Source organism: Lepisosteus oculatus, chromosome 24 (genome assembly GCF_040954835.1).
Source record: "Lepisosteus oculatus isolate fLepOcu1 chromosome 24, fLepOcu1.hap2, whole genome shotgun sequence".
Classification (NCBI taxonomy): Eukaryota; Metazoa; Chordata; class Actinopteri; order Semionotiformes; family Lepisosteidae; genus Lepisosteus; species Lepisosteus oculatus.
In genome coordinates this window covers 1,446,425-1,470,088 of record NC_090719.1, presented here as the reverse complement: position 1 = coordinate 1,470,088, position 23,664 = coordinate 1,446,425, and the positions used below count along the sequence as shown (strand labels likewise).

Below are 23,664 nucleotides of genomic sequence, written 5' to 3'. Positions count from 1 at the left end.
AGCATGAAACAAAGGCTGCAAGTTATAGCAAAAAAAACGTATATCCTTGTGATGATAAGAGATTAAAGCATGGCAGGCGAGACCTTCTTGCAAGACGCAGGTTTGCAAAACGATTCAAAGTGAAAGCATGGCGGCGTGCAAACAGGCAGGGCCCTGACGGCTGAGGATCGTCTTCAGGCCTGCAGGACGCTGGCTGCTCCTACCTGTGGCCGGGGCACCGCAGCAGCCAGCCCCACTGCCGCACTGCTCCCTCAGCTGGGACACCTGCCCTTCCAGCAGCTCCAGGCGGCTCAAGAGGTCCTTGATGTCCGGGGCATTGGCACAGCCGCAGGCCTGGCGGGGGATATTGATGCGATGGGTGAAGACTATCTGGTTGTCCCCGTCCACAGTGTGCTCGGTGGCGTGGACATCCGAGGGGGCTTTGGGCTTGAGCTCCGTTCCTCCCGGGGAGTCGAGGTCTACCAAGCACATGGAGCCCATGGGGACATTGATGTTGTAGACGTGGTTAAAGACAACGGGCTGGTCTGGGCTCGGGAGAGTGACGTTCTCCACTCTGGGAGATGCCAGGACCTCTCTCCGGTGCCGAATCACTTTCTTGATCAGCCCTGCATCTGCAAGATGAAGCACGGAGACTGCAGCCAGGCAGACCAGGACAAAGCCTTGAAGCCTCATGCTTTCCCGTCAGCGTCCGGTCCTTTCCTCAAACGTCCTGCACAGTGCAGTCGAACAGGACGGTGCCAAGTGCTTCAGAGACGAGGGCAGGGGAGTGGGCGCACCTGTCCTGTACGGAGCGGAAACAAAAACAGAGTGAGAAAAGGAGCCACAGTTATGATTAGATTAGAAGAGAAGCCCTAAAAGATAAGAAGTGGGGCATTTAATAAACCTGGTTCCAAACAGGACTGGATTAAAGATACAGCAGGTGATTACAGAGTAGTAAAACCAAAGCTCTCACCATTGTGTACCTGGTGACCTGGTCAACACAGTCAGTGCACCTATTTATTGGGGGGGGTAGGGGGGAAGGGACTTGGGAATGCAACTGATACAAACAATTGTTTCCCGTCTGTTTCCCAAGCACGAGAGTGACCAGGTGAATGTTCCTTTTTTTCCCCCACAGATTATGGCTCTTAATCTGGGAAAGAATGCATCTCTCTGTCTGTGAAATATTTGTGCGGGTGTCTTTCATAGGGTCCAGTCTTTTACAGAATGCATGCAACACCTGGACTAACAAACCTCCTCTGTCCTGGCTGTCCAGGTTCGAAGACAGAGCTGACAGTTTAATGCCCTGCTGATGATTGACAACTAATCTGCAGTTTCTGTTGTCCTCTTTGTAAATTTGTACATGCAGAAAAAGCAATTCTCTTAACGTGCCTCAGACACCCAGCTCTTTTTCGCTAGCTGCTAATAAGCTATAGGAGGGAAACTTTTCCCATGCAAGCTTGGAAAGAAATATTGCCTGAGAAAATAGAGTGCAATAAACAAACAATCTGGAAAGGGAAACAACTGCAAAACATGTTTTTTCTTTGATCTTGATGCTAAACACATTTCTATCTGCACAGCAAAGTTCTCCACTGCGTGGATGTCAGGAAACAGCGTAAAAATGTTTTAGAAAAAAGATGGGTATAGCAGATAATGAGAAGGAGGTCACTCTCCCCCAAACGTAAAATAGTGCTTGCGTAAGTATTGAAACTGCCACTGCTACTTGCTTTATTGCAGGAGGAAAAAATGACAAGCTTGAAACTGGGTAAGGAGATCATATATATATATATGCACAACCTTAGAGCCTGCATACTGGTCCCGCTTGTGAGGGAGATCAGTCTTTCCAAAGGGATTGTAAAAGGGATGCTGGAACTTCTAAACTCTTTAGCGACTGTACAAGCTGGAGGGGAGTGGCCACTCCTTCTCCATGTGGATGTGCGATACGGCCCAAACGGACAGGCTTCTCAACGCCACTCACCACGGTGTCACCTCACACTCTCGTTATGCCGCCCACCCGCAGACACACACACACACACACACACCGCCTGTCAGCGACCGATGGGATAACTGCACCTGGATTCCCCCTGCAACATCGCGGCACCACGCCTGTGTGCGCCGAGCCAACACGTCAACCAGAAAACACCTGTGCACGGCTGGAGAACCAGCAACGGCAGAAAAAAAAAAAACTACAAACAACAATCACTAAATTGATTATTTTTGGGAGAATTCTAAAAAACAACCTCCTTTCATCCAAAATGTCACCAGTTTTCTAAAGAGTCTAAAGAGGATCTTAGGCTCCAGGAAGTGTGGAATCGGTTGCCGTTTTTTTTTTAGCAAACTTACTTGCTAAAAGCAAATAGTAAACTAGCGACAGGAAAGAACACTCTTACTCCGTGCTGAGATTTTCCAGAAAAGCTTTATGTAAGGCTCAGTGGCCTTACCCAGTGTCCTAATCCATCTATTCAGGTAATGGATACTGTTGCCTTCTGGATACGTACAGCCCCTAGAGAAAGCCTAGTTTCGGAACTGCTTTCTAAACCCAAGAGCTGAGCAGTGACAGACAGGTCTCACAGGAACAAATGGCAAAAAGAAGGGGGGGGGAAAGAGCACAAGACTGTGTGTGTGACCCATGAGCTCTGTGGAGAGCCCTGCAGCTCATGCCAGGGGCGACCCTCAGGCTCGCACGTCGGCAGAAAGGGCCAGGGGCCTCGAGGCGGCAGCTGCAGCGGGACGGCGCATCAGTCCCGCGAGGGCAGACTGCCGGGGAGGTGCTGGGGCCTCCTCCCCTGGGGCGCGCGCGAGAAAATCACCGTAGCCCCACACTCCCGTCAGACGGCCGGAAGCCCAGGAATTCGATACACAAAATTACGGGGAAATTGCCTGGAAGTGCGGCCATGATTTCGTTCTGGATGGATGAGCAGATTTTTCATTTCTGCCTGTCACTTCTCAACCAAGTGACAGGAAGGCTCTGAGGGAGCCCAGCCCTTTTCTTTGTGCGCTTGTGTGTTTTTCATTGTACAAAATAAGCTGAATCTGGACTTGCCAATACAACGATTGGAACCCAGCTTAGGTAACACAATCAGGCCCATGACTACTGACTCCTGCAACCAAGTTGGAATTATGTTAGTCATGACATGCAGCCCTGTCCAATTATAAAACAAACATGTGTTTGTCCGAAAAATAAGAGTTCAGCCCCTACAATCCAGCCATTAATCAAAAGCACTTTACTAAAACGCGCAACATTTTTCTCTCTTGCGTGGGAAAAATGCAAACAGATCCCTGTAGATTTTTTTGTTGGTTGTGGTGTTTCTTCCAGATGCCTTCAATAACTACACTTCCGAAGCCAAGATAAAATGCTAATGCTGTCACAGAAAGAGTCAAAAAGACCAGACGGAATTTAAATTAGACTGCTGTCTTTTTCTGCGCGCCAGCCTGGGAGACCACAACAAAGAGAGCTGGCACCCCGCTGTCAAATGCGCGCACTCATCCTCTCTCCCTGCTCGACAGAGAAGCCCACCTCGCTGGCCTGGGCTTCCACCAGATTCTGACTTCAGCTTTCCCCCTGTACAACCACATCTTCCTAATCCCATGGGAACTTTCCTGGCAGAAAACAATAAGGATTTGCTTTTCCCTTTTGGTTTCTTAGTGTTATTACCAGGGGATTCCACAAGGTCACATGCTAAACTCTCCGGGACTCGAAATAAAATCAAGCCATTTCCTTTGATCACACTGCAATTGCAAAAGCAGTTATGACTGTGTCATAACTTAATTTAAACTGAAGCCCTCCGTAAGTCATTTCAAAAAGTATATTAAAATGGAAGAGACCGACACCTGATCCAGAGAAAATTAGTTAAGTATTATATATGAGAGAAAAGCACAAGGTTAATTTTGCATCACCAACACAAGGCCATGAAGCAGAACAAAGAGGCTTCAAGCAAGTAAAAAGGACAAACAACGGCCTCATGGCGTTGTGTGCTCCACAGTGACAAAGAGGAGCTCTGAGATACAGGACTCAGATTTTAAAAAATACCAATAGCAGCAGTGATATGTGAAGGGTCTGTTCCGAGAAGGGATGTCTCAAATACATCTTTGTTCTGGGAAGTATAGGTACAGGGTTTTTTAAAAGGGGAACAAATCTATGTAGACATTTTCAGAAGCGGACCACTTCTTGTAACAAGAGGAATGCTTCTGTTTGCTTCTTTTAACAGGGTGAATATGGCTACACACACACACACCACGTTCCCCTTGAATCTGAGATTACAGGCACTGGAGTCTATTGCAGTTGGCTCTGTAAGCCCATTGTGCTGCCAATATTACTGGTAACATAAAACAAAGACTCCAGTTCTTCAGCTTCAGAGCACTGCCCTGCAAGGTTCGTTTCTCAGCTCGGTGCATCTGACTAATGAATATCCCTTGTCTGTTACTGATCTAATTGGGGTATTCTGAAAGCCCCGACATGCCCAGGAAGTGGACGCAATGGGCAGCCAGTGTCTTGCCAAGCTGCTCTTTTTAAAGGTTGGATGCTTTCCTATGCTCAACGCGCTAGAGGCACTGATGGCAAACAGAGGGCTCTCTCTCTCTCTTTCATTCAAGCTCCTCACCAGGCAAGACGGACGCCTTCATTGTGAAGAAAACAAACCTTCGACTTCCCTGTATACATCCAGAGAGTTCATACGGCATCTTTTGAATTTGAGATCACACACCAGTGATATGGAATGCAGATCAAAAAGTATTTACAGTGCTACTGCAAGCCTAAACATCAATATTGAATATGCAAACTTAGATGAAATGATGTAGTGTTTCTTTTATATAGTTTCTCAGTTGTTCTGCTCAGGAAGGCTGCAAATTCATAACCCAGGTAAGGACACTGCTGTTGCCCCCTTGAGCAAGGTTCTCCCGTCCATCCAGTTTACCCAACTGGATATCAACATAGCAGGGGGGTGCCCCCTGAGACGGGTTAGTACCCCCCATCCAAGGTGCAGCCAACTAATTCCCTACAAACCCAATAACCGAGAGTCTTTAACTCTCTCCAGAAATAAAACCTAGTTCAAACAGCACGGGGAAATGATATGACTATAAAACACACTGCTTTGATGAAAACTAACCAGTAGTAACAATCCTGTGACATTTGCTCCTTTTCAACAGGGGTGGGATGTAGCAACAAAATTAGAAGCATAAACGGGTTTTGATCTGAGAAGTAGCTCTTTATAATACAACTAATGACTGATTTGCTCTCGGTCCTGTCTCTGACCGTCACATAGTTGCTGTAAGGTCGCCCACGAGTCTTTACTGGGTATATAATGCTGGGTAATGCAAGTTTAATTGGATCCTACCAATAGCACCCAATAGTTTGCAGCACATATTGAATAACAGTAAAGTTTTAATGATAGGTTATCCAATTCCCATTGCAATGGCCTTGCTTAGTGTTATTACAGGCATGTCTGGTAGGATCAAATTAGCTTGTTGCTTTGATGGAATAAAACTGTCCTTACTACTGTATCAGAGGTGATTATAGCAATTACAATCAGTCCTTTTTTAATGGCTCAGACACTCCACCAAAAACGCTTTTCATCCTGTGTAATCTTATTGTTTCCTGCAAATCTTTTTGTACCCCACTGTAGCATTTTACAGTCTCCAAGAGCTCCAGTAAAAGAAAGTTTCAGTATCACATACTTATTTAGACGAACCCTATACTGCAATCAGCAGAATATCTTCCGTGTCGGGGTGAATCTTGATGAAGCCTACAGTAATGTCTTATTTGATGGAAGAAGATTCTGCCCCTGTTGAATCTCTGTGGAATGTGACTTCCCGTGGCGGAGTTAGGGAACACACACAGAGGCATACTGTCACACTTCGCCTCCACAGTTTCAAAGCCAGCAGATTAAATTACACTATCACAGGAAAAAGCAGGAAAAAAACCCACGACAGAAGGGCTCACTCAACACATGATGTGCTGGGGTAGAAAACTCCAAATTAAAAAATGTTAACTACACTGGAGTTCTCATAGTGTTACTGTGCAGACAGAATTCAAAGAAGCTTTCAGTCTCATTGGGCAGATGTGCTTTAGCGGACATTCAAACAGATGCTCCAGGGTCTTCAAGCACAACTGAGGGGTGCGTTCTACTTCATTAGAAAACAGCAGGATGTACGACTGGGCGAGCTCAGAAGAATGAGGTCAAAGATCAAAACACAGGTGAAACCTGCACAGCTGGTAGCTGGCTGGCAATGCAGATCATGCAGAAACCACAAAGACACGAAACCACACGAAAATCTCTGTTAATATCCAAGCACTGAAAAACTGAGCACGAGGATCTTGGGGATTGTCTTTTGAGGTTCTGCCAAGCGTCTCTCCCTGGTTATCTTTAACGATCAGAGCTCTTGCGTGTTGGGCTGGGTAGGTTTCAGTCTGGTGCTGCTAATGTGAGAGCAGTAGAGTGTCTGATCTTCACTGAAGAGTGTGCAAGCAGAAATGTCCATGTAAAGATATACTGTAAACAATCTACAGCACTATCGGTCCACAGTAACTTTTACTGAATGCTAACTGCACTAACTGTCCAGTACAGCCTTATACCAAACATCTAAAATTTCAATGGAAACAGCAGAATTCCAGTTCTCTGTGCCCACAATGACTTTTCCAGCCACTACTTTTCCATTCCCTCCCATATTACAAACAGAAGCTTCTTTTAAATCGCTTCTGCAGGATTCCTGCATGATTGATGACAGGCCTTTTTCAGTGTATTTCATATTTATGAGCAAAAGGGTTGGTGCTCAGTACGAAAGGCACCATGCTGGGGGAAAACCAGGCCCTGAACTAAGAGCTGCAGAGAGGACGTGCGCAGCGCCCAGCAGTCTGGCAGCACATGCAAGGTGTAAAAAGGAGCGGATTAATCTTGCATGTGCAACATGTGATATTGCACCGTTAATCTTGCGTGTGAGGCACATGACATATCGTTTCAGAACAATATGTCCATCATATAACAGGTACTGCATATCTGACAATCTAAATGAGCCAGAGTAGGTGAGGGGGGTATTTGTAGCTACCCTTGCTTTCAGGATCATGTTTAAATCCGCCACCATGACATGGCGACTATGGTAGAATTCGAACATAGTTCTAACAGAAAACTCAACACCGACAGAGCCCAGATAGAAAGTTACACTGTTTCTCCTTGCATTCAGTAAATAACTCAATTAATTGATGCATTTTATATTTGCCTTAAACGAACATACAGAAGAACAGTTTGACAGGTGAGTTTCCAGTCTAAACATCGGGACAGGAGTGGCTATTGGATCTAACAAACAATATATTTTGAAAACAAATTAAACGTCCGCTCTCCCAAAAGAAGGTAAATCTTCTGACGGATTTGGACATCCGGGTGTTTAGGAGAATCATGCCCACCACTGTCTGCTTCATTTAATTTTGCAGACATAGCTTTTAAAGCTCTTCACCCTTGTTAAAAAATATTTTCCATCATCAAAACATAATTGTAAATATTAACCTTGAAAGTGCATGGATTTGTGAGGTCCAAGATAAATAACTGGGAATGCATGCTGCTCTGCGCGTTGAGCAAAAGCAATAAATTGTCCTTGACAAAAACCAGTCTGGCTTGTATACTGTATATCAGAGGAACGGAGCCTCCTCTCCCTTCATAGTAATTATCAAGCTTGCCTAGATTTGTAGGTCACTCGGAACGGGCTGCCTCTGTGCCACGCCATTGAAACTGGGTCGCCCTGGAGTGCAGAGCAGAAATGACTGGGGAGTCCTTTCACCTTGGAAGTTGCTAACAAATCCATCTCCTCTCTTTCTGACCAGGACCGCATGGGGGGGCGGAAATCTTTTTTCAGACACTACAATCAGAAAGAATGGGCTCGATTAAAAAACGTGGCCCTGTCGCTGTAAAATAAAAGGAACAAAAAAGAAATTTTGTTTCTCGGGCTGTGACATCCATCAAGGTGAATCTCTGGCCTTTTAAAAAAAAGTGCTGTGGAGCAGAATAACACATACTGTACAAAAAACAGTTTTACACTGGTATGTATTAATACATATATAAGTCATCAGCAGCTGTCTGCTAGTTAGAGTGCTGTCCTCTTTTTTTCTGTATATCTATGCTGTTTCATATTGTTCTGCAGTAAATAACCAAGGTCAGAACTGGACAGATAGAAAGACCTGCTGAGACTTGCATTATATCTGTTAATCACGGTGCCCAGAAGTGCGTTCCCAGGATCTTATGAGAGGCTGTGTTGCGTGACACAGAACTGATTCACCGTAAGCGTTGTACCTGCTCAGATTACTGTGCTCAGGAATTGATTTTTTTTCTAATTTACCATCACGTCAACTGTCTGCAAGGCGGCGTCAGGATACCAAAGCTTTATCCGGCCTCGGAATCAGCCGGGATTCTCACTGGAGAAACCGGAGAGGTTGGAGGAATGTCTGAACCGCTCCTGGGGGATGGGCTGGGGGGGGAGGGGGGGCAGAGATTCCATCATTTCAGGTGGATGGTGGTGATTCTCAGTGGAGCACACCTGACAAAACAAAAAGGGGCTGGGAGCATTTCAGCACCAGTGTCCCAGCTTGCTTACCCTCCACTCAAGAGGACGACGGGGTTAATCCTGAAATCACATCCAGCAAAACGTGAACTTGACCGATTTTAGCAGATTATCAGAAAACCCAGAATGTGCTCGAGCCGATTTTTCCATCTTACTGTGAAGTGCCAAAGAAACAGAGCTGTTAGCAGGCCGGTCAAATGAGGACATGGAGCCGGTAGCATGCTACAGAAGTGAACGGAACATATGATCCGATATCCTGAGAGTAACCCGACTGGGAGAGCGAGGATACAAGCAGTTGTGTGGCTGAACACAGAGCCAATCTGTATCCTGAAAACGGTGGTGCTCTCTCCTGCTCATCAGTCTGTTCCTAACGTCCCTTTCTTCAGTGACCATCAACGTGCATCTCGAATTAGGAGCACAGGACCTTGGAATACTGGGAGTTCTGGAAGTGATTACCCCCCTAGCCCCCCTCACCACTGTACTGTCAGGGCTTCAAATTCCTGAGCACTATAGACACTATAAACACACGAGCAACAGACAGACTGCAGGGGTCAGATCTGTATCGTATACACACTAAAAGCAACAGACAAAGAAAAGAAAGGGGGAAACAGAAGTTACAGATAGGTGAGTATGGAAGTGAGGGGCGAGGTGCAGTATGTTGTAGTATAAAGACACCACCATAAATATCGAGCAGAACCTTCTTCACACTTGCCGTGCACAGGAGAAACGTGACAATGTATTTTTTTTCTTTTCTAAAACGGCAGCAGGAGTGCCAGATCAGGTGGATATAAGGACCTGGATGAGGAACCGCCCAATGGAAATCCACAAATGGCTTTTCAGAATCTGAAATGGAGGCCGTGTGGTCAGAACTGTGAAACATACACTGTACAGCTATCAAGAGGCGAAGCCAGTTCAGATGAACCTACGGGTCTTGGAGAAATCATAGACCTCGCTCGTCCGACAAGCAGGCAGGCGTGTGAAAGCTCCGAGCAGAGGTGACTACCGGCAGTATGCGACACAAGAGGACGAAGCCACATTTCTATGGCTCAGAAGGGGAGCAGCTCAGGGCTTAAAGCCTCCAAACCTAAAAAAAAAACTAAAATCCTAGGGCTGAAAAGAAGAAAGAGGCTTTTCACTGCATCCGTCTTTATTCAATGCTCATACGGACAGAGAAAGAGAGGTTTTCTTCATTAAGACGAGAGTTTCCTGATAATGCCAAGTGCTGGCAGTGACCCATAAATATGGTTAACGGGCTACTGTATTTCTTTACTTCCAGATGCAGAAATGCCCTGTTTTAACGCAGACCTCAAATGAAAGAAGGATACCACATTTGTTGCTTGTTACTCGTCGGCAGGCCTCTGATCCACATGATCAGAGTCAGGCTGGTGACCTCAGATTTTATTAGCTCAACCTTTCGCTCCCCTCTGTTGAAGTTTTGAGTTAGTATACCCCCCCCCACACACACCCCTGCCCCGGCCGCTACATTCACAGTTAACACAGACCCCCCCGCCACTTCCACCCAACTCCCCTCTGTCCTGTCCTCCCTTTTCACTGCCTCCCATACAAATGCAATTGCACAAGTGCAGTGGAACAGCAGGAGCTTCTCAGCCACATTTGGGTTGAGGCTGAGGCTTGTCATGGCATTGCAGAACAGGCTGCAGGCAGGGGAGCAGGTATGCGTCGCAGCAGGATGGCACTCTGACCCAGATCGGGCACCCGTGGCTCAGCCGAGAGAACAGCTAGGGCCCCCCCCTTCTGAGCTTCAGGGGTCCTTGTGCCCGTACTCTGAAACATTTCCACTGATACACCACAGACACCCCATCAGGTTCAACAGTAAAAACATAGTGAAAGCTTTGAAGAAAACCGGCAGGCGTGGCATTATACAAAAGCCATCAAGGTAAAAGTGTGGTATACATAAACCAAGACTTACGTTAGAGCCAAGGGAAAATTGTGCAAATTAATTTCTTTAACTACCGTGTGGGTACATTACCATCAGGAAGGCTTCTCAAACAACGACAAGCTTCAGGGTACTATAGCAAGCGCACACAAAAGGCCTAATTATTGTATTTTCAGGGGCTGAACACCGTCAAGTGATTTGCACTAGACCTGCAATGTTCAGATAAAAATGTGCGGACAGAAGGTGCAGGAGGCAAAGGAGAGACAAGTGCACTTGGCAAGGACAGTGCCTTGGCTGCCCGTGGACGTCAGCGGAGGGGTGTCTCTGTCCTTGGTCCTAATTCCAAGCTTTCGAGCTGTGCAGCCGTGCAGGCAGGGTGCAGGAATGCAGGGGGAACCCAACACTGCACCGCAAGAAACTCGCACACAACAGAGGACAGACTGATCCCGCCGGGGGGGGTGAAGCCGGGGACGAGCACAACCAGACGGCGCCTTGCTTTGCTCTTGTAGCTCACGGCTAAATCTTTACAGTGATCGGCTCATGGAGATCACAGTAGAATAACCACAACGGATAGCATTCACTACTATTCACTGCAAAGGGAAACCGCCAAGTTATCACCAACTGGTGAGGAAGAAAGTCACAGCATCTTTAAAAATAATACAAACAGAAGACAACAGTTCATTAAAACACTGAATGGCAGATCTGAGGGTGACAGTTCAGTAACTGACTGCTTGCTTTTTAATAAATTAACGAAGATGCATGTTTTTATGCATTTATCCACAACGGCTCGTTCCTGGTAGGAAGGAGGGAATTTTCCCACATTCAAATGCAAAAGAAGAGAAAGGGACCATTCTGGATGCAGGTCTAGGAATCTTGGCCTGTCCTGGACATCCGTTAACCTAGTCTGCATGGAAGGCACAGTGCGTCGCATGCCCAAACGGAGAAGACGCACTCTGACGCCTGTGTGTGCTAAGAACGTAGTGTTACACTAGCTCTGAGAGTTTTACGTTCTGCGATTTGCGAAGCCCTGCTGGTGGGGCCATGTGTCAAGCAGACAACGTCACCACAGTGCCCCGCCACATCCACTAACCTCGGGTTCACTAACCTGGCACCAGTCTCCCGTCTCCTCATCATTAACATAGAAAAACCATTAACCAGAAAAGAGAATAGCTTCTGGGAAACGGCTTCACTTTTTTCCAATTTTCCAATCTAAAATTATGTTATTGTTTTTGGAGTTGCTCTCTAGTCTTCTCACTCCAGTCAGGATGTCAGCATCTTTCATGGCCTTAAGAGCCCCAGCTCTATAAATGGAACAAAACCAGATGGGGGATAGAAGAAAGGTGACCAACGAAAGGTCATTAGCTCTTTTGGTTACTGGTAGCTAATTAGTCTGAGGATCTCATCCAGCTGTTCCTTATCTAAAATAGTTCTCATTTATGTTTTGCTGCCTGCATGAAAAGCTCTGCACTTGCCAATATTAAATATCAGCTGCCAGGTAATTGCCAATTCCTGAATTTTGTTGAAACCTTTTTTAAATTTTCTTTTGCCACTCCCACACTATTTTGCTAATCCTCTTATTGAAGCACCACTCGCTAGACAAGTGTAATACCTACACCAGAGCCTGTATCATTGATATAAATTGGAAAAGCAGTGGCCCTAGTACAGATCCAGGTGGCACTACCCATTACATCACCCCCACTTTGAGCATTCACCCCTTACAATTTATTACTCATTAACCAGTTTTCAATCTAAATACATTCATTACCTTGAATGCCTACCTCCTGCAATTTTAATATATATAGTTTACGAGGAACATAATAGAAAGCATTCAGAACATTTCATATGCGCGGTAAGTACTAATTTATGCTGTTGTGTGATCCAAGTATTGACTTTCCAAACATCTCTTTAACCTTTCTTTACAAGCAGAAAGCTTTAACCGCATCGTGTTTTTAATCTTTCTATACAGCGCTTTCTTTCTCATTAATTTTTTTTTTTGCAATTGATTTTCTGAACCATGTGGGCCACTGCTTTCCAGACCTTGATGGACTTACTTGTGGGACAGACAAAAAACCTTTTTTCCAGCCTAACACTGGATGGCAAAATCTTAAAGAAAAACAGATCAAAGTAAAGAACTGTAAAGCACAGTGAGTGTATGCATGACATAATACCGGGCAAAGTAATGTGAACATTCACCGTGATGATCTTTTGTAAAGCTGTCATTCTTACAATAGAAGATTCTCTCCAGAAACTAAACTCGGATTCACTGGATCATCTAGGACCTGGCTCCACCTCACTTCAACCCCAACTGTTATACCGTGATAAAACAGACCTCACCACTGCCAAGATACACTCATTCAGTAGGGCAGTGAGGGACAGCCGGATAGGTTGCACATGATGTGAGGACATCAAGGAGTGGGCTTCAGCAGGAGCCAGTCACGCGATGCCCAAGTGCGTGGTGACTTGTTTTCCAGTAATGGACAAAGTGATCAGATTCGGTAAATGCAAACATCTGGCAGCAGCAGTAATTGGGAACAGGTGAGGCCCTGTACCTGAGGAGGGCGATAAAGCCTGTTTTTTGGGGGGGGTTTCATAGCACAGTGCTCACATGAGGGATGCATATGGGGAGTTCTGATCTTGTTCTAAAAACAAGAGCCACAGAAATAGTCCTTCCTGATACCCGACTTCTAGTTTATCTACCAATATGTCATGACCCAGCGGGCATTTCAAATAAAAAAAAAGACAAACTGTGCTAAATGTGCTGAACTGACTTCCTTTAAACCCCTGTGATCAGGAAACTTCAATTACAGTTAGGAAAGAAAAAACTCGGCCCTCTCTTCTCATGTAACCATTTAAAAGAAGTGCATTAATAGCTAATCGTGTTATGACAGGTTAATGTCAAATGACAAAACAAGTGATGGTAATTGAGGATATTATTAAAACAGTTACTATGAGATACAAGAATGTTTCTATACCGCAGGAGACTGGAATTAATTCATTAGTTTTTTATTGGCATATCACCACAAAAGCTACAGGAAAATTATTTTGCAAGCATGTTCCAGACCTGCACACTATAGAGTACAATACAACATCATACAAACAGGCACTATATACAGTATACTAAATACATGCATAAAACCTGTAATCTACAAATCCTCTTAATCAATTTTAACAATTCATTAGAAAAGCTATTAATCCACAATTCTACTGGTATATATGGGTATCATATAGTAATTCCCAATCTGATTGGGGTTCAGGGATGCTTCTTAATAACTCCCTCCCTCACCTAAGCCTTCTCCTGCCATTCCAGCTATGCCCCACGCATCTCCAGACAGACACTGGTGAACAGCACCACTTTCTCCGTTTATCAGACCAAAAGGCTTTACAGTCAGTAAGGTAACGTCCGTCGTCAAACCATCAAACAGTAATCCAATTTGAAACCAACGACGTGTCAATGAGAGTAATTTCTCTTGCCAGTTGAGCCCAGTCCCCGGGGGGCTATATAAGGTCATTAGCTTTACATTAATGAAGCTATTGCCAGAGGTTATCCAGCAACAAGCAGGAGAGACCAAAAGTGCCTCACAATAAGCACTTCCAGTAAAGTTACAGCATTTCATTCCCCAGCATATCACCTCGTCCCAGACGATTTCCTGAGGGATTTCCCAGCTCTAGAGAGTTATTTCTGAGTCGTTTCCACTGGTAATGGGCTCGGAGGCTGTCTGCATTATTCAGCTTGGAGGAATGTGCTGTTCTGTGAATTGATGCCTTCAGCAGGAGAGCATCTGCACTAGGAAGCTCCCTTCCCCAAGTGCATTGTCACCTTGAAACCACTAGATGATTGAGAGAACAGCTGTTTAAACACAGCCTTGCGTCTCACTCTTCTTTCCACTGGGCAACACAGTCAGACGCACTACAGCGCAGAACAATTGAGTTCAAAAGAAAACGCACACCGAGCCTGACCTGAGACTACAGCAAAGCACGGTTTTAAAAAAAAAAACAACAGTAAATTGGAATTAGTCACAAATTCACAGTGAAGTCGTGCATATTGCAAAATAATCTGAGAAATGTGTATAGATATATAGTGATAATACAAGTGTACAAAAGACCTAAAAAAACAAATGTACCAACTGTTCTTACTCACATTAATGGGAAAAAGAGATGAACTAATTCAATAATCAATTACATTGCCTTTTAATTGGATTTCTGGTGAGGAAAAACATTCATGATCACTTCTGATTCATAAGCTACGTTCTATTGTACATTTTCAAAAGATTTCTATTATGCACCTTAATCATTGTACAAACAGACATACAGCACGCAGAAGCAAGCAGCAAGGTGTGAAAGTGTGTTGGAAAACTGGAGGAGGGAGAGCACTATTCATCTCCCAATGGAAACCATGAAGACAGAAATTACTCCTCACCTCCTTGCGCCCAGGGTTTTTATATTTTTAAAAACGGGGTCGAATAAAAAGCCCTGACGTCATGGAGACCGTGGACCCAGTGATGTGGTTTCTTGCGCTCCCCGACTCGAGCGCGCGAGTCAGGACCCACCTCGCTCCTGCTCCCCCGGTTAGGTGCAGCGGTCTTTGTGCGATGCTGCCTCTAACACCCACAATATTTGATTGCTCTGGTCAGCCCCTCAGCCCTGTTCTGGTTCGAGTCCACCTGCTAACCACCAACAGCCAGCCTGCAGAACAAGGCGCCTGGCACTTTGGGGCACCACACCTGGCACCCCCAGCAAGCAGAAACAACACTAGATCTGCAGCTGCGAAGCCTGCGACTGTGGCGGGTTATATCCCCGAGACGAGGTGTCTGGAAACACTGCCTAAACTTTCCAGGTGCTCCCGCTGCTAGTCAACACCTCCAAATAGGCAGGACAATCTCGCAGATATAATTAACGTTTTTAATAACCGCACAGCTCCTTCTCAAGTGCTGCTGAGCCGAGGACCTTGCTGCATTCAGCAAATATTTTAACAACTTAATTCATAAACCATAACGGGCAGAGACTTCAGGCTCTCCAGCCCAGCCAGGATGCAGCTCTGAGGCACAAAACCTCATAAAAACCAAAGGGCTGAAGACAAAGAAAGACGCTCCTGGGAATACAGATTAACATACTAAGCCAGTCTAATTCAGTTAGCACAGCAGATCTCATAAAACCTTATGAAAAGTGCCTGTGACATTATTGAAAAATATATGCAAATATATACATAACAGCACTTTATAAATAAGCCCTTGAAATCAATATATTTCATTTTAAATTAGACTATTTTTATTGTGTTACCTCGCACATAAAGCAATTAAACCTGTGAGGTGTTTCCAGTGTATTCCCATTTCAGGCATCAATTCCAACACTTATATGTGGGGAGTATATAACATGCCAGAACACATTTATGTATACATTTTCATTATTTTAAATTACACGCTCAGAAGCAAACAGACAAAACAAAATGACAGATTCTTGACCGAGGTATTGGCATTCAAAATGTTCATTTAGGAAGCTCACCAAATAATGTGATATAATTTCCTTCATTTCCAACTTCATAAGAAGTGCCTCTATGATGGAAACATGAAATGATGTGGCACGCAAACAGGAACAGATTCAACAAAAAATTAACAGCTATAAAGTTAAGCAGCAGTGAGTTTTCGAGCGAGTGAAAGAAAAAATCCATTTGAACTTACCTTCTGCGGTGAGAATTCGGAAGTTCGGAAATCTGAGGAATCCTACTGTGCGAGTTGAAACAGCCAGCTTTCTAAGGACCCAGCAAATACAGCAGCAAAAGAACAAAAGGGAGAAAATGTTACTCTCCCGTTATTGAGTTACAGTGATTACTGTTTTTTTTTTTTAATACTCTGATCTCCTGATAATTTTTCCTCCCTATTCCAGCCACACAGGCAGAGGCAGCAGTATCTCTGATGCTGCTGCGAAGCTGGAGAGGAGAGGAGGTGGGAAGGAGAGAGAGGGAGAGAGCGAGCGCACGAGAGAGAGTATTCCCTTCTCTGTGACTGAAGACGCGCTGTGGTCAGAACCCCGCTCCTACCTACTGCTTATATACAGTCCCCTCCTGACAATGTGCAAGCAGTTTGGCTGGCTCCTTGAAATGGGATGCCTTTGGGCTGAGTAGCGCACAAGCCCACTGGAGTATTAAGCCAACAGCCACTCAGCAGAGCAGCCTGAAAGAGGAGGAAGACAAGAATTTTAAAAAGCACCACTGACATACCATTTAAGGCTGGAGATGAAAGCACTGACCAGTGGAAGAAGGAGTGACCTGGCCTGAAGGAAACACTGGACACCTCTGCCACCCATCTCTCTTCCCATATTTTCTTCTTCTCCTCCCTCTATTTGAGTTAAGAGCTCTTATGCCCCCTTTCTCCTAAGCCACTTCATTTACAGTTACTGAATCAAATCTTGCCTCCCCCGTATCTAGAAGAATATATATTTGCTAATTTATATATATTGCTTTTATGTTTTTGCCAGGGGCCCTAGTTTATTGCACTCACAGTTACAGTACATGGGCTGGCTGCTCTTTAGAACACACAAGAATTTAAGCACTGAGTAATCAGAGATACAGAGGATAGGTTCCAGTTTTGAGGATTGTACAAAATAAATAAAAAACAAAGAAGTGACATAAGCTATAAAAACCTTTTTGAAACCCAATCCCTGATCTTATTTATGTCCCTTTCATACACTGCCGCAACAGGACAAAGACTTTCTTCAATGCTGCATCACCTCTCCCTTTTCCTCCTCTTCTCTCTCCCGATGTTATCTCTGTCCCCTAGACTCTCTCTCTGTCCCCCCTCTCCTGCTCTCCTACTGGCCACTCACCCTGTCTAATTCAAACTGTGCTTTATTGGTATTAAATGGTCTCGGGTAGCGCCAAAGCCTTCAGTTACAACGAAACAATTAAACTAACAAACAGCAGCCGTAACAGAATAAAACAAAAACATACAACATAATAAATCAAACAATTGGACAAACGCAAGCATCTGGCCGCTGCACATCAACAGGAAATGTCTATTTTACAGGCATGTTTGGGTCTGTCAGATTTTGCACGTGTCCGCTGTGCTGTGGCCCAGTCCGGGACGCCCGGCTGGCGAGCAGGGACAAGAGAGCATGTCTGCCCTGTCCTGAGTCCTGTGTCCTTGTCCCCATTTCCACACTGACCACACATCTTGGCCTTTCCCTGGAGACCTGCAGGGCCCCTTTCCACTCGAGGTTGTGCTCACTTTCTCCCACACTCCTCGGGGCTTCCCTCTCTCTCCGTCACTCTCCCCGTCTCTCACTCTCTCCCTGCACTCCTCCTCCTGTTGGTCCAGTAACCCAACAGCTGAAACCCGATGCACTAATTCAAACACCACTGCCTCTCCACTCCCCACAGTTACCTCCAAGACCTGCCCTTGACTGACGTGTTTAAATACAGCTCCCTGCCTCGTGTGAAACCCCCCAGCCTCCTCTGTCTTTGGCTCCTCTGGCAGAACTACAGTACATTACGCTGGTTGTGATTAACAGCTGAGAAGTGCTGTCGATTGTGCACACATTCTCAGCAGCTTTACCCAAGGTAAGGAAAGTGCACGTTTGGTGCTGAACCCCCAACACACAGTGCTGGCAGATAACAGGCACCACCTGCTCTCCTAAACCCAGGCTATGCAAGGTCAAAGTTCAAGCCGGATCTTAGCCTTCTTGCTGAGTTTCTAAGGTCCTATTTGTAAAAGTAAGAAAGATCAGGATGGCAGCTGGGGCTCCCTTAAAGCTCTCTTTCACACTTTAGCCGTCAAATCATGTCTACTCTTTGCTATCTAATGATGCCTCATTACGTATTACTGCATACCAACGATGTAAATTAAATGATTTAAAATTAATTTTTAAGAAAATCACCAGGGAACCTGAATTCGTAAAACAAGCCTGCTGTTTGAACAAAGGGAGGTTTTAAAAAAAAAAAAACTAAAACCAAACATCTTCAGAGAGCACAATGGATCAGGAATTACACAGAGCTCCAGCCGACTAGCTGGGCTGTCCCGTGTCAAATCCGAGTGTTACTGGCCAACACTGGGCAACGCGAGCCTCGTCACATTAAGACTCTCCAGTGGGAGAGGGGAAAAGGCTGGGGGTTGGGGGGGGCTGTGCCACTTCTCTGGCTGTCTGGGTGGAAAAAAATATCCTGCCAGTGTTTTTAAGACAAAGACCAGTCAAGCAGCAAAGATGGATGAGCTGGGGTAGAGAATCACTGGGCTCTATATTAGAAATTCTTATTAGCACAGTCAACAGCCATATTTAATAATCTTTAATGGAGTCACTGTGCTGAGCATCACTCACCTTTGAACGATATGAAAGATTATGTTTATAACTCACGAGGCACAGGCCTATCCATCAATATATAGTATAACTGTTATTTATTGTACAGATATATGCATAAACTATACGTCAGAAAAAATAAATACTAGGAGGCATTCCGCTGAAAGGAGAGGGAATCAATATTCTCAGCGGTGAGTTTACAGTTCACATGAATATCTTTTAAATTAGAAGCGCGAGGGGCAGCGGTTTAAATTTTCAGGGTATTTTGGGTAGATTCATTTACAAACAGAGAAGACTGCACTGGACCAGACTGGGCTATACTCGATATATAGACTTGAGTCAAAATCGCAGACAGCGTTAGAGGACCCAGCGCCACAGTCCTGGTCACTAGTGCAGCACCGTGCAGACAGCAGTACAGTGCCTTCAAATATACGGTTTCATTTAATAAGTGCATAAGTAAAAAAAAATAATCAAAATGTTATTTTAAAAAAGGCTTAGCTTAAATATAAACATTCAAAATAATGTGTTCTGAGTATCAATAATTGGGGGAGTTCATTTTAGCATTTGATCTCAGGGGTAAATTATTGGTGTTTGTGGCATGGCAATTGTCAAAAGAGCTTTTAGGAATTCCTAATTAAAAAAATAGCCCTGGTGTTCAGGGTGAGCAGATCAGAGACAGAGGGCAGGTAACCCAGCTGTTGGCCGGAGATGGGACTACAACTGGAGAGACCAGGATAGCAGTGTCAGGCAGAAGGAGTGAAAAGAAGGAGGAGAATGAGAGAGAAAGAAGAGAAGAGAGGGAGAGAGACAACACAGAGAAGACAGAGAGAGATGGAGGGAGGGAGAGAGAGAAAGCGACAGAGGGAGACACAGACAAGCAGCACTAGGCACACTATCTCAGCACTCCCTCTCAGTGGCAGAGAGAGAGCTCATTATCTGGCTCAGGCCCTGCAGCTATCTCCTCTCTTAAACAGGCACGATGCTAGCCCGGGAGAGCAGCTCTTGACAGACAGCGAACTAGGAAGTGACCTGGAAAGACCGTTTTCCTCATTAAAAATAAATTAGCAGGTAATAAAGCCGACTGTGGATTTGTGCTCCCCGCCATGTATTATGCAGGAGTCCCAGAGCTGCACTCCAGTACTCTCAGGTAAGAATGAAACTCCGAGAGCAGGCGCTCTCCAGGACACTGTATGAGCCACTGTAGAGCTGGCCAGCAGGAACGATCGCTCCCTCTCATCACCCTCTGTCTCAGCTCACAACACCCCCCCCAGCCACAGCGCTCCTGCACCCTGCTGCTTAACGAATTGAAAAATTAATGCCGATTGAAAATTGAAAGTGGGGAGGGGGTATTCCAATCCACTCTCCCTAGGTTTGCCAGCAGCTCGCGTCTCTCAATCTGCCCTGAAGCTCTCGCAAGCTGAAGGCAAAACAAACAGTCTATTAATACTTCATAATGCGTGCCAGAGAGGCTTTTTCAGGAAGAGAGCCTCACAGAAATGCCTAATCTCCATCCTGAAGCGGGAGTCCCGTCTTTTTTTTTTTAAAGCACGCCGGTGTCTCGGGAAGCGGGGATGAGCAGGGCTGGTGCTGCGAGGGGGCAGGTGTGGCGAAGCTGAGCGCCACCATCAGCTCGGATGCCAATCATGGAAGAAAGAGAAACGAGTGTTTCAGGGGTGGCGCTGTCCCAGTTAGACTTTAACCTCACACCCCACCCAACCCCCAACACATTTTCGATTCATTGCCACTTTTTCCTCTTGATTGGATCGTCCCAAATTCCCGCATCCCCCTGTGGGGTCTCATTTGCCCCGCAGCTACTGTACCTTGCACGAGCCATGGCTTTATCTGGGCCGAGCCCACCCGAGGAGTCTGGACCCACAGCAGTGGGCCAGGTCCTGCAGTGGCGACTGGGTGAGGGAGCTGCCATCTGCATTAGTCCTCTCACCAGGAGACACGCCTGACTCAGATCTGGGTTTTTTTTTTGTTTCAGATATTTCTGTTTCTTCAAATCCCATCCTTTTTTTCCTACACCCAGTGTTTAATCATGCAATCACTTTTTCCACAAACTTACAGCTGGGCCAGCTAAGATTCCACTACAAACGTTGTCAAGGATGCTTTGCCTGTTTTCCGGGCTTTCTTAAATCACCAATCGCATGCTGTTAAACTGGTGACCAGGAGGACTGCTTCAAAGACAACGGAAGCTACAAGGATTTGGAAATGTTGCAGCAGAAACAAGACTGACTCATCCTAATCAATTAACTTATATCACAGCAGCCAAAATCAGCTAACTAGTTTGGCCGAGCATGGCTCTGACCTTAACAAAATGGTATTTTTTTTTCTTTTTTTAGCACATGCATACTGTCATGTATTTTAGAATGATTTTATCTTTCAAGATGAGCAAATTCAATTGAACTTTGCTTTTTGAGTGAGTCTGTAATCTCTTTCAAAAAAACTATTCACGAACGCTGCACTCTGCATTTCTATACATAAAAGCTGGACAGTGCAGGAACGGTTTCGAGTGCTCTGATATGTGCTAGGGTGAAAGAGACAGGCAGCACAGGCTCTCTTTCTAACAGCGTGCCTTTTTCAGCACTGAATCCCTTTTTATACATCACACCTTTCTCTTTTTTGGGTGCTTTGTAGTGTACGTATCTCCCAAATACCCTACTGAGATAAATAATTACACTTTCAGTAATGCACTGCTAGCTGCTAATTTCCCCCTAATGAGCTATATGGGCTAAATGGGCCACGTTCTCATGTTCCGCCCCCTACCGGAATTTGAATCTGGGATTTGTCTCTCGTATATCAAAAACATGAAAACTGAATTCTGAATAGCAAAAGAATGATTAGAACTGGACAGATAGAGAGCATGCCAATTCCAGCGGCTGTAGCTCTGTAGTTCCTGTGCAGGGTGGAGAGTGCCCCAGACCACACATACTCTCTGCTCCTTTTGTTCTGAGGAGATGACCTGAGAAAGCCTGTAATTCCCTGACACAAAGCCAGCCCTGGCAATTCTACAGCGAAATACCCAGCAGTGATGCAGCCCAGCCCTGCACCTCTGTTCCTGCCCTTCGCAGTTGGCTCCTCCTTGTCCTTTCACATCAAGAGCTGTCAAAGATCCAGAGCTTTAGAGTGGGAGGAAAGGGAACCATTTAGAAGAGTCAAAGGCCATTTAACCCATTAGAACTCAGCGTTTTCCTGTACTCTTAGTGATTTGGTCCTTCATCCTTACTGGTGATACATCTCACCTTATCGGCCTTTTCTTGCAGAACCCAGGCTCGGACCCCTTGAGATCAAAATGTATATACTATATTTTGCATACACAGATGTTATTAACACATGTATATACAATGATGAAGTGGACAAATTCCCTCACTAAAATAATGTTAGGCAGTATGTCTGAATTCTGCTCCTACAGTATGTTAAAAACAATGATTCATACTTCAATTCCACGCAGAAAATCTAAAAACATACATTAGCCATTTAAACTGCGAAAATGAATATTCCAGCTGATGTGCTGTACAAAGAGAAGTAGAACTCTTTCTTTTCATGGGATAACAGTAAACAATTCAGCTTGTATAATGGAACTGTCCTGCTTCTGGTCAGACAGTAGTCTTAACATATTTCAAAGCTTCACTCCTAATGAGCATGGCTCTGGAAGACCGCTATTGTATCGCTTTTTTAAAAACAAACACATTAAAAGCCCTCTTGTTGAAAATCCACAGCATCCAACACTAAGCAGGAGCCTCACTGGAAACTACAGGACATGGAAGAATCAGGGAACTGGTGCCTGTTCATTCCGGGGTCTGTGATTGCAGGAAACCAGAAGCCCTGGTCTGATTACACGAGATCCGGCCACAAAGCAACTTCTTTGTCGCACCAGGGTGTGTCGAGCTCCATTCGCTAGCATGAACGAGCAAATATTTCCGCGGTGTTCCTACCCCATGTGCGTGCCGATGGCAGGAACGCAACCAGTGCGTGATGAAACACGTAAAGTCAATAAATGATGACTCACCCCTGACTCACAAAAATCTGTTGCAGGGGCCCTTCCACTGCAGTCCCCCACCAACCCCCATTCCATCCTGACAGCTGAAATAAAAACTTCACCCAGGGGATTCAGCAGGCTGGAGCTCTGGATGCCCACAGAACCACACACAGTTCACGTGCCCACTGGGACACAGGGTGACCTCATGGGCCAGGATCGCCAGACGTTCTATCAGGGAGGGAGATGAGGCGAGGCAAAGACTGCTTTCAACAGAACAGGCATTTCTTTTCTGAAAGTAAAACAAAAAAAATGCAGCGAGCCTTAAACGTGCGATGCATATGCTCCAGCTTGTCTAAATAAACGCGCAGCCCCATCAGTGACCCACACAGCCAGCAGGCAGTGGGACAGCGAAGGCAGGTGGTCAGTTTGGCTGGCTGGAGCGCTACAGCTGAGCCAGAGATGTCGAATTGCTGACCAGCCCCATTACTCCCAACCCCAGTCAGGCCGTTCCTGTTCTCAACAAAGAGCGCCATCTGGTCAACGTCCCTTCTTCATACTGGACCCTTAGTTCTTTCTGGTGATGTACAGATCTCTGTCTATATTTGAGAACAAAGAATTTGAAGAACAACAAAAATTACAGAGTGGAAACTTATAAAAGAAAAAGCCAAAAAGAGTCAAAGCCTTTAAGGTAGGATATATTATATACAATATATAACCATATAATATTTTGGCTTTTGTAAGACAATTGTAATTAATATTACATAATACAGATTACATATTCTATATTATTCAAGAATCTTGGGAGTTTATTTGTGAATAGCAATAGAGTGGACATGACGATTTACGTGGGAAACTAAGACTCTTCTCACTACCACAACTAAGCCCGCATTACAAACTAAATGTGAAAACTATAATGATATGAAAAGATGACGACCATCATTTCCTATACTACCACACTTCCAAATGCAAGCAATAGAGA

The 23,664-nt window shown here is 45.1% G+C and overlaps 1 protein-coding gene across 5 annotated transcripts in view; it reads right to left on the bottom strand.

Moving 5' to 3' along the window:
• The window catches only part of LOC102696088 (tenascin), a 140,033-nt gene that overhangs the window by 36,331 nt on the left and 80,038 nt on the right, over positions 1-23,664 (bottom strand). For 3 of the 5 annotated variants that reach the window (XM_069183553.1, XM_069183554.1, XM_015366570.2), the window contains 2 exons: positions 16,093-16,163; positions 204-781 (listed from right to left, as the gene is read on the bottom strand). In XM_069183553.1, coding sequence (XP_069039654.1) covers positions 204-672 — 469 coding nt within the window. In that variant the 5' untranslated portion in view covers positions 673-781; positions 16,093-16,163. Of the gene's footprint in view, positions 1-203; positions 782-16,092; positions 16,484-23,664 lie in introns of those variants that run through there. The other 2 variants (XM_069183555.1, XM_069183556.1) reach the window with 2 other exon arrangements.